The sequence below is a fragment of the Cebus imitator genome, unplaced genomic scaffold (genome assembly GCF_001604975.1).
Source record: "Cebus imitator isolate Cc_AM_T3 unplaced genomic scaffold, Cebus_imitator-1.0 Scaffold475, whole genome shotgun sequence".
Taxonomy (NCBI): Eukaryota; Metazoa; Chordata; class Mammalia; order Primates; family Cebidae; genus Cebus; species Cebus imitator.
Genome location: NW_016107790.1, coordinates 1,456,826 through 1,468,003, shown reverse-complemented (window position 1 = coordinate 1,468,003; position 11,178 = coordinate 1,456,826). Strand labels below are relative to the sequence as shown.

Sequence of the window (11,178 nt, the reverse complement as noted above, 5' to 3'; positions counted from 1 at the left end):
GTGGCGCGTGCCTGTAGTCCCAGCTACTGAGGAGGTTTGAGGCAGGAGAATTGCCTGAACCCAGGAGGCGGAGGTTGCGGTGAGCCGAGATCGCGTCATTGCACTCCAACCTGGGTAACATGAGTAAAACTCCGTCTAAAAAAAAAAAAAAAAAAAAAGAATGACCTTATTTTTTACTCATTTTTAAAAGCCTTATTAGCTCCTTCAAGCTGTATAGTCAGTCATCAAATTGCTTCTTCATTTTAATACTACTTGCAGCTTCTAAGGAGGCCTGCGTTACAGCATTTGGCCACCAGAGTATTTAGCTTCTTAATTTTTAGTAATTGAGATGACCTACCTTGATAGAAGTGGCTTGGCAAGTGAAAAAAGGCTACACATTCCAATATTTTAAAAGAATAATAACGTCCACATACTCCATTTGCAGAACCCACTTAAAAATAATAATAATGTGCATAAAGGGGTTGTTTGTTTCATTTCATTTGATTGTTTTAATTTTCAGATGCCAAAGCGATCATGTTTGCTGTGGAATGTGTGGCTTTCCTCAAAAAGCCATGCAGGAACTCAGCCAGTGGGGGGTGGGGCTGGTATCCTTTTAAAGTACCTGGGCCAGCCAGGTGCCGTATTTGGTTTGGGGCTTTAAAATGTTCCCAAAATGTGGCCAAACCTGCATTGCTGGAAAAATAATTCCTATAACACAGCCACACAGACTTGCCAGGCATTTCAGTTATTTTTTTTCCTACGACACATGGTGAAGGTTTCCAAATTAAATAGTGTTTCTATATTTGAAAATGAGAAAAAGTCATTGAGTAAGAAAAAAAAGGATAAAGAAAAAAGTATGGTAGCTAATGCCCAACAAGTTGAAATGACAGCAGCTTTGAAGGCCAATTAAGTCAATATAAAATGAAATCAAGAATGATGGCGGTAGTTGTAGGCTACATCTGGGGAATAAAAGAGCCACTCCGTAAACACAGCATTTTCTTCTGAGCCAGATAGAGCTCTTTAGAGGCCCCCAGCCTTGGGAAGGATCTTCCTTCCTGAAACCCCAATGTGGAATTTAAAATAAAAACAGAATGAATATATGTAACACTTCATGTATTTGTGAAGTGTTACATATATTTAAAGATCAGAAAATTGAGCTGTTTACTTATGATTTCTGCACTTTACAATGAAAGGCAAGTAAAATACAAATGTTACGTATGTATGCTGAAATTAAAATAAAATTTCATTAGGGTCCTTCTAATGCAGCACTGATTCTGATAGAAAAAAATGAATAAAATTAGAACATAATGTTATTATATTATAAATTAATCACCATGCTCTTAACTTACTTTGACACAGCAATAGCTTTAACTTGTATTTTTCCATCAGGCAGAGTAATAGGTTTTATATACTTAAATGTGTTATTTTCACCATAACCAACTCTCTTTAGAAATTCAGGTTTGCTGCCATCCAGAGTATAATATATGTTGACATCTGGGGTGTCTGAAAAATCCAAAACAAGATAACTATCATTAACACCAAAATAGCAAGTTCCTGAATAATGCCTGTGGGTCCATTTAATATTTAAGATTTCAGTGTGTGATTTAAGATTGAAAGTTGCGATTTAAGATTGTGTTAATCTCCTTAAATAACTGACCTATAGGTTATTATATATACATAATGAAAATGAATAGTAATAACAATAATGCAGTTCTTCTCTGTACCAGCACTGTGATTTACATGAACGAACTCATTTAGTCTGTACAATCCTATAAGGTAGATCCTATTTTACACCCATTTTATAGATGAGGTAACTGAGTCCTAGAGAGATTAATAAAGTTGCTAAATAATAGAGGAGTTGTGGTTTGACTTATGCTAGGTTGGACCCATAGCCCACACTCTTGAACCACTATGCTTTTTTGCCTCTCCAACAGGGTACTGATAGAAACATGACTCAAGACTCAAAAGGTCAAAAGGTGTCTCCCCCGACCCTTGACACCAGCTGTCCGCAGGCTATCAATAGTATCTTCAGTAACTTTCAAGAAATATTTTATATCCATACAAGCATTTATGTACATATTATTATTTCCCCCTCTCTTTTGACACAAATGATGGCATATTATCACCTGTTCCACACATTTCATTTTTCATTTAATAGTATGTCTTATATTGGTATATAAAGAGCTTCCTAGGAAATAAATTTCAATTATTTTTTTTAAAAAAAGAGTTTCCTCATTCTTTGTTATAGCTGCATCACATTCTCTTATACAGATGAACAATAATTTAACCAATTCCCTACAGACAGATCTTAAGGCTATCTTCTTTTTTCCTTTTCTTTGTTTCCTTTGCAGTTATAAGCACTGTAATAAATAATTTTGTAAACAATTACTTCTGTAAATATATGGGCAAGACAAATATGTAGAACTAGTACTGTAATCTTTTTCTTTTTTATTTATTTTTTGTTGTTGTTGAGACTGAGTATTGCTCTTGTTGCCCGGGCTGGAGTGCATTTGCACAATCTCAGCTCACTACAACCTCTACCTACAGAGTTCAAGCGATTCTCTGGCCTCAGCCTCCTGAGTAGCTGGGATTATAGGCACCCACCACCACATCCAGCTTATTTTTGTATTTTTAGTAGAGACGGAGTTTCGCCATGTTGACCAGGGTAGTCTCAAACTCCTAACCTCAGGTGATCTGCCCTCTTCGGCCTCCCAAAGTGCTGGGATTACAGGTGTGACGAACCATGCCCGGCCAGCATTTGTAATCTTGATTAATATTTCCAAATTGGCTGGGTGCAGTGGCACATCCTGTAATCCCAGCTATTCAGGAGGCTGAGGCAGGAGAATCACTTGAACCTGGGAGGTGGAGGCTACAATGTGTTGAGATTGTGCCACTGCACTCCAGCCTGGCAACATAACGAGACTCCATCTCAAAAATACACATACATATACATATATATATTTCCAAACTGCCCTCTGTAGATGGTTAAACAATTTACACTGACACCAGTAATGCATGAAAGCACCTATTTGACCACAATCTTCCTCATATAGTGTGTTATCCTTTTTTTTTTTTCAGTTTTCCTAAGAATTCTGAGCACATATATTAAAATGTTTAATTTGGTTTGACAGTTTAAAAAATCGTATCAGCTTTTAAGCTAAAGGAGAACACAGATAATAATACGTATTCTTAGTCGGCACTCTTGGTCTAAGCAGCACAGAGGCATACCGTAAATGCAGAAAGTTTGTGTACATTTCAGTTGTTAAAATATATAATTGGTTTAAAAAAAGACAAAAATGTAAACAAATACATAATTGAAATTTCAAAGTCCTTTTTATACAAATATTTGTTCCTATGTTTTACCTATAAAACTTTTCTTCCTCCGGGCACGGTGGCTCAAGCCTGTAATCCCAGCACTTTGGGAGGTCGAGGCGGGTTGATCACGAGGTCAAGAGATTGAGACCATCCTGGTCAACATGGTGAAACCCCGTCTCTACTAAAAATACAAAAAATTAGCTGGGCATCGTGGCACGTGCCTGTAATCCCGGCTACTCAGGAGGCTGAGGCAGGAGAATTGCCTGAACCCAGGAGGCGGAGGTTGCGGTGAGCCGAGATCGCGCCATTGCACTCCAGCCTGGGTAACAAGAGCGAAACTCCGTCTCAAAAAAAAAAAAACAAAAAAAAAAACTTTTCTTCCTTATGTTAATTATATATGTGTATATGTATATATGTGTATGTGTACATATACACACATATTTAAGAATTTGGGCTGGATGCCATGGCTTTTACCTCCCAGCACTCTGGGAGGCCAAGGTGGGCAGATCACCAGAGGTCAGTAGTTCCAGTAGTTCCACCCTGGCCAAGGTGGGCAGATCACCTGAGGTCAGTAGTTCCAGTAGTTCCACCCTGGCCAATGTGGGCAGATCACCTGAGGTCAGTAGTTCCAGTAGTTCCACCCTGGCCAACGTGGTGACACCCAACCTCAATTAAAAATACAAAAATTAGCCAGGCGAGGTAGTAGGCGCCTGTAATCTCAGCTACCGGGGAGCTTGAAGCAGAAGAATTGCTGGCACTTGGGAGGCAGAGATTGCAATGAACCAAGATTGTTCCATTGCACTTTGGCCTGGGTCAACAACAGCAAGACTCCATCTCAAAAAAAAAAGGCCGGGCACGGTAGCTCACGCCTGTAATCCTAGCACTTTGGGAGGCCAAGGTGGGTGGATCACCTGAGGTCAGGAGTTCAAGACCAGCCTGGCCAACATGGTAAAACCCTATCTTTAAAAGAAAAAAAAAAGAATTTGAAGAATAAATATTAGCAGGATATACATTCACTGCTTTCTTTCTTTTTTTTTGAGACAGTCTTGCTCTGTCACCCAGGCTGAAGTGCAGTGGTTCGATCTCAGCTCACTGCAACTTCCGCCTCCAGGGTTCAAGCAATTCTCCTGCCTTAGCCTCCTGAGTAGCTGGGATTACAGGCATTGGCCACCGTGCCTGGCTAATTTTGTATTTTTAGTAGAGACAGGGCTTCACCATTTTGGTCAGGCTGGTCTCGAACTCCTGGCCTCAGGTGATCCACCCAATTTGGCCTCCCAAAAGTGCTGGGATTACAGGAGTGAGCCACCATGGCCAGCCCAGACTGCTTTATTTCTGTAATTACAGTTAAGATTTATTTTAGCATTACTACATGCCAAATCCTGTGCACCTCATACACACACAAACCTATTTAATCCTCAAAATGGCTCTAAAAAGTAGACATTATTATCCCTGCCTTACAGTGAGGAAACTGAGACTCAAAAAGGCTACGTAATGTACCCAGGGTCACAAGAAGTTGCCAAGGCAGAGATTTTAAGTCTCCAATTTATCTGACTAGAAAGCCTGTAGGTCAAATTTATTATACCAGCTAAATAATGAGCATACTGGAAAAATCTGGGGAAGTACCAGGACATTTTTTTTTTTTTTAGATGGAGTCTCGCTCTGTTGCCCAGGCTGGAGTGCACTGGTGCGATCTTGGCTCACTGCAACCTGTGCTGCCTGAGCTCATGCAATTCTCCTGCCTCAGCCATCTGAGTTGCTGGGATTACAGGTGCCCACCACCACGTCTGGCGATTTTTTGTATTTTTAGTAGAGTCAGAGTGTTGCCATGTTGACCAGGTTTGTCTTGAACTCCTGACCTCAAGTTATCTGCCTGCCTTGCCTGCCAAAGTGCTGGGATTATAGGTATGAACCACCACACCAAGCCAGCACCAGGACATCTTACCTTGGCTAAGGTAAGTCAAGATATTGCTGAAATTATACAAATAAAGGGTGGCCAAAGCAAACCATTTTCATCCAAATGTATACCACTCTATAAACCATCAATGGACAGCACTGTTTCAAATTTTAGAAGTTTCACAAATTTCCCAAAGAGCAGAGCAAAGAGTGAGAAAGCATGTAAAGAGATAAATCAGCAACCAGATAAACACAAGAAATATAACAATGTTATTTTAAACAATTTCAAATATATGCGATCCTTACCTGATTTCATTTCCAAAAGTGTATTGTTATCAATTTCATGATTAGCTTTTCCAGGCTGAGGTACTCGTAGTGGTATGATCTGAGGGACACACACTGAACCAGCAGTCATTTTCTCTCCTTATATATATACATATATTTAAAAAACTCCAATGTGCACTTATAGCTGTACACAAAAGCTGAAGAGCAGCACTTAATTTAAATGCAGCAAAACTAGTAAAAATAAAAAAGAATACTGTTAATATGGTACTATAAATACTATTCCCTCTTTAATGGAAATAATTATTGCATTCCAGCTGTATTTACTGTTGAGGTCTTATGTGGGGTTTCGATTATCTAAATACCTCACTTCTGAGAAAGAAGTGTAAATGAATGAGATGGGGGAAAGAAGTTACTTTAAAAGAACAAATTAAATGAGTAAGGCAAAAGAGAGACTATCACTAATTCTCTGACTTGATTTCCCTCTAAATCATTATCACCTTTTCCTGCCTCTGGTGTGTGTCACCACTCTTGGTTTCAGGGCAAGTCATCATACAAGGGGAACAGAAGTAACTCTGTGTGTACCACAAAATGTTAGTTAGAACTAACTTTTTTGGGAAAGCTCCAGGTTCACAGCCTTGCCATTGTCACCATAGCAGTTCTAGAATTTGAAAGCTGCAAAGACACTTTAGAAGGACTGCAGAGTACTACTACTCAGTGGAAAGGAAGTTTGCAAGAAGATAAACAGTGACCAACAAACACAAGCCTCCCATTCCATCTACTGTATTTATAAATCCTAGTATTTATAATTAACTGTCAGTATGAAAGCCTTACTGGTCTTTTTGGGGATGAGGGTAGGGAGGAAGGTTGTCATATGTTTAATGCACAGCAGGTTTCAGGGGCAAAAATGCTCACCTTAACACAGCAACCATTTACATCTCTGTATTGCCTTTTCAAATTTCATTAAGAATCCATAGATTTTACTCAGTTATAATACACATATTCATTCCATTTTTATAGTCTACTTCTTGCATTCTCCCTGTATTTTTTACAGTTTTCCATGTATTTATTTATCCATTTGTGGCTGAGCTATCTCTCGTTTCTTTTTAGTTTTGCCTGTTGCAGTTATAATAATGCTGATCTGAACATCTCTGCAGTCTGAGCTTTGTACAGACCGTATTCTCGAAAGTGGGGTAACTAAATTTAAGGGATGAACGTAATGCCTTGTTGGATAGTTTCGGATCGAGGGCCAAGAATATAAACTACAGATACTGACAGCACCGCAATAGCTCCTACAGGAGTGTGGCTGACTTGAGACTTGCCCATAGTCGCATTTCCATTCAAGTGAAAGGCAGATAAAATAAAAGTAATTGAAAATTTAATTCTAAATAAAAATATGTAGGAGAGGGAGTAATTCGCGAGCGTCAACTAGCAGCTGCCCTTAGGAAGCTGGGGTGGCCGGGGCCCCCATGCAAAGGGAATCAAGAAAAGGGCGGATCCATCAGGCCCAATGGCAGCGTGCAGTCAACGGGATGCCCAGACCCCTCAATTCTCCCAACTTGGACCGCCCCGCCTCGCAACCCGGATCAGGAACCCCTTTTGGTAGTCCCCGCCCATCACGGGTGGCCAAGGACACCTACATCCTTTCCGCTGGAGTAAGGGAAGCTCTTCTCCTCTAACCGCCCTCCTCTTCCTCTAGCCGATCGAGACCCCTAATGCGTCTCTACCGCCCTCAACCCGATCGCCGGCCTCTCACCGCCTTTTGCCTCCTCCTTTGCCGCCACCCGGGTAACCACAGACGCTGCGAGCCGCGCCCCGCCCACTGGGAGCAGGGCAGATGATTAGCGGAAACGCAGCTTCTTAGCAACTAGCCCCGCCCCTGCCTCGCCGCAGGGAGACTGGTATCCGCCGGGAGCTCCTTTCCCAGGGCTTTCCAATAGGCATCTAAGAATATTCCTTCATAGGGTTGCAAAGTGCTAAAAGTTGGCTTCCCAACTCAGAATGAAGGAACCAGACGTGTGCGTCCGATGGGAATTGACATTCTGGAAAACAAGAATAAGAACCTGTAGTGGCGCCTATAAGTAGGAAGGAGCAGGCGCGGCTTGGCCACCTCCCACCGAAAGGCAAGGAAGGACCGGCTGCGACACGAGGAAAAAGGCCCCTCGCCCTCGGCCGAGCGCTTTCCTCTACTGGTTCCCCGGGTTCCCCTGCTTGCTAGCGGGCTGTTCAGTGCGTCTTTCCCCGCAGGCGTCAGGTACTGCGCCTTCATGGCGGAGGTGAAGGTGAAGGTGCAGCCGCCCGACGCGGATCCGGTTGAAATAGAAAACAGGTAAACCAGGGAGGCTCCGGCTTGGGACTCTCGCTTTTTGGGAAGTTGTGATGATGCGCTTCCTTCCAACTTTGACGTGATCAGTGCTTTGAGAGGAGACCCTCGGCTTTCCTTCCCCGTAGTACACTTTTGAATGCATGTTCTGATCCAGGATCGGTCTTGTCAGTAAGGGAACGTCTATGACAAAACGTTTAGGCAGAGTTAGGGCGCAGTTGGTGATTACGAAGCAACACTAAGCCAGGTGTTTTCAGTGCAGTGTTGAACTGAAGACTTTTAGAGCACCCAAAGCTTCTGCCACTTTTATATTCTTTACCGAGGCACTGCCACTCTTAGATTCTCACGTAGTTTTGAAAGACCGAACTTTCTTAAACTGTTAAGAATAATACATTTGTTGGTCCTGTTGACTAGGTGAAGACTTTGACTTATTTTTGTTTGGTAGGTATGATTCCAAAAACAGGCCCCCATTATGGTGAATTGTCATAACAAATTTTGGCTTCCCACCAGAAACATCTGCATTTGCTTCCTGCTTGCAGGTTTATAACTTAACTTTGTCATGCTTATTATATGAGAAAATTGAAGTCTCAACTTTAATATTTTTCCTGTGATTTCATTAGATTTTTGCTCTGATTTAAAGTTCATATTAGTGAGAAAAAAAATATTCTTCTTAAATAACAGTAATACTGTAAACATGTATTTAGAAATAATCTTCAATTTCTAACATGCTTTAATCCAAAACCATCACAGAAACCCAGATTGTCTGCCAATTGTGAAAAACGCACAATTTCAAACTATTCTGCTTGTATTTTTACACCCACTGCCTCTTGAAGCAGGTAACCATGAAGAGTAACATTAATACCTTTGTTTCTAGGATTATAGAATTATGTCACCAGTTCCCTCATGGAATCACAGACCAAGTAATTCAGAATGAAATGCCTCATATAGAAGCCCAGCAGCGGGCAGTGGCCATCAATAGGTTGTTGTCTATGGTAAGGTGAATCTAAGTAATTTTCATAATTACTGATATGCTGATTATCATTGGGTTTTATTATGTAGTTGTGATGGTTAATTTCATGTCAACTTGGCTAAGATACTGTATTCCTAGATACCTACTTAAACATTTTTATTGGAGTGTCTGTGAGGGTGTTTCTGGAAGAGATTAGCGTTTTGAATTGGTGAACTGAGTAAAGTGGATGTGGGTCCATTGTGGACGAGCATCATCCAATCCATTCAGGGCCTAAATAGAACAAAATGGCAGAGGAAGATTGAATTCACTCTTTGAGTTATATCTTGAGCTGGGCTATGGATCTCATGCCATTAGCACTGCTGGTTCTCAGACCTTCAGACTCGGACTGGCATCTACGCCATCAGCTGTCTGCTCTCAGGCCTTTGATCTCCAACACCAACTTTCCTGGGTCTCCAGTTTGCAAAGGGCAAATCATGGGATTCCTCAGCCTCCATAATCACAGAGCAAATACCTTATACTGAATCTTTCAAGAGAGAGATGCATCCTATTAGTTCTGTTTCTCTGGAGAACCCTAATACAGCAGTCATAAAACGAGAAAGGGTATTAGGTTTGATTGATAAGACTCTAAGCCAGGAAACAGGTCAAACTGCCTGAATTGAAAAAAGAAGAAATAACTATGCATTATAAGACAAATGAAGTAAATGTATTATCTTATAACTGTTGTATTTATTAATTGCCACTGTCGTACATAAGCGTAGTCTGTTGTCACCTTCTGTTTGCTTCCTACTGCTAGTGTTGGGCCATTTCCTATGAAATATACCATCCCTTCCACCTCGCACCTGCCCCCGATTTTTCTGAGTCATAGCAGAGCCGAGTCATCAGGGCTTCATTCTCCACATTGTCACTCTGAGCATTTCAGCAAGTAAGAATGAGTCCAGTTGAATGAAGAATGCTGGGCCTTGGGGAGGAAGTGCAGCCTTAGCCCCCAGTGGCACCACAGTGGAATTTATCAGTAAAGCCATTCTCCAACTGTCCAGAAACAAACAAACAAGACTGTCTAAAAACCCACCTAGTGGGGCCCCATGCTCTAAATCTCTCCTTACTTCATCATCAAAACATCCTTTTCCTGAGAGAATTTCAGCTTGGCTTCAGTAGCAATTAGGTTAAAGAGTTATATGCCAAGGCCTCATCTGAATGACTGATTTGGTTTTGTGTGTGTGTGTGTGTTTTTTTTTTTTTTTTGAGACGGAGTTTCGCTCTCGTTACCCAGGCTGGAGTGCAATGGCGCAATCTCGGCTCACCGCAGCCTCCGCCTCCTGGGTTCAGGCAATTCTCCTGCCTCAGCCTTCTGAGTAGCTGGGATTACAGGCACGTGCCACCATGCCCAGCTAATTTTTTTGTATCTTTAGTAGAGATAGGGTTTCACCATGTTGACCAGGATGGTCTCGATTTCTTGACCTTGTGATCCACCCGCCTCGGCCTCCCAAAGTGCTGGGATTACAGGCATGAGCCACCGCGCCCAGCCAGTTTTTGTTTTTTTCTTTTTAGTTCATGAATTTCTCCTCAGAAGGACTGTTGTTTTTTAAGTCTACTAGGCTTGTTGGATTTCCAAGGGCTCTGGATGTGGAGATTTGGGGTCAAGTGAATCTTTTCTTAAACCTTTCCCATCAGTTTTCTAGCTCAAGGGTTGCCAAACTTTTTCTACAAAGTGCCAGAGAGTATATGTTTCAGGCTTTGTGAGCCATATGGTTTCTGTCACAACTATCATTTTAGCAAGAAGTAGCCATGGTCGATGATACATAAACAAATGGCTACAGCCAGGTCCCAACAAAACTTTATAAAAACAAGCTGTGGGCTGGGCACAGTGGCTCATGCCTGTAATCCCAACACTTTGGGAGGCTGAGGCAGGCAGATCACGAGGTTAGGAGTTCGAGACCAGCCTGTCCAACATGGTGAAACCCTGTCTCTACTAAAAATACAAAAAATTAGCCGGGCATGGTGGTGCACACCTTTAATCCCAGCTACTTGGGAGGCTGCGACAGGAGAGTTGCTTGAACCTGGGAAGTGGAGGTTGCAGTGAGCTCTGATTGCACCACTGCCACTCTAGCCTGGACAACAGAGCAAGACTCCATCTTTAAAAAAAAAAAAAAAAAAAAGCAAACGATCTGAACCTCACCAAACTAGGAAAGTTAGTTGTCTTTTCTCACCCATGCCTTCTGATCTTTAGGAGAGTTGTGGCCGAGCATGGTAGCTCATGCCTGTAATCCCAGTACCTTGAGAGGCCAAGGCACGCAAATCACGAGGTCAGGAGTTTGAGACCAGCCTAACCAACATGGTGAAACCCTATCTCTACTAAAAATACAAAAATTAGCCGGGTATGATGGCGCATGGCTGTGATCCCAGCTACTCAGGAGGC

The 11,178-nt window shown here is 41.9% G+C and overlaps 2 protein-coding genes across 3 annotated transcripts in view; one reads left to right on the top strand and one right to left on the bottom strand.

The window, feature by feature from the left end:
* DZANK1 (double zinc ribbon and ankyrin repeat domains 1) overlaps window positions 1-7,410 on the bottom strand; it is an 86,839-nt gene extending 79,429 nt beyond the window's left edge. Inside the window, exons 1-3 of the mRNA XM_037732854.1 lie at window positions 7,110-7,410; window positions 5,494-5,610; window positions 1,329-1,482 (exon numbers count right to left, since the gene is read on the bottom strand). Coding sequence (XP_037588782.1) covers window positions 1,329-1,482; window positions 5,494-5,602 — 263 coding nt within the window. The 5' untranslated portion in view covers window positions 5,603-5,610; window positions 7,110-7,410. The remainder of the gene's footprint in view (window positions 1-1,328; window positions 1,483-5,493; window positions 5,611-7,109) is intronic.
* A 111-nt stretch (window positions 7,411-7,521) lies between these two features.
* POLR3F (RNA polymerase III subunit F) overlaps window positions 7,522-11,178 on the top strand; it is a 20,418-nt gene continuing 16,761 nt past the window's right edge. For both annotated transcript variants that reach the window (XM_017512669.1, XM_017512668.2), the window contains exons 1-2: window positions 7,522-7,798; window positions 8,667-8,784. In XM_017512669.1, coding sequence (XP_017368158.1) covers window positions 7,737-7,798; window positions 8,667-8,784 — 180 coding nt within the window. In that variant the 5' untranslated portion in view covers window positions 7,522-7,736. The remainder of the gene's footprint in view (window positions 7,799-8,666; window positions 8,785-11,178) is intronic.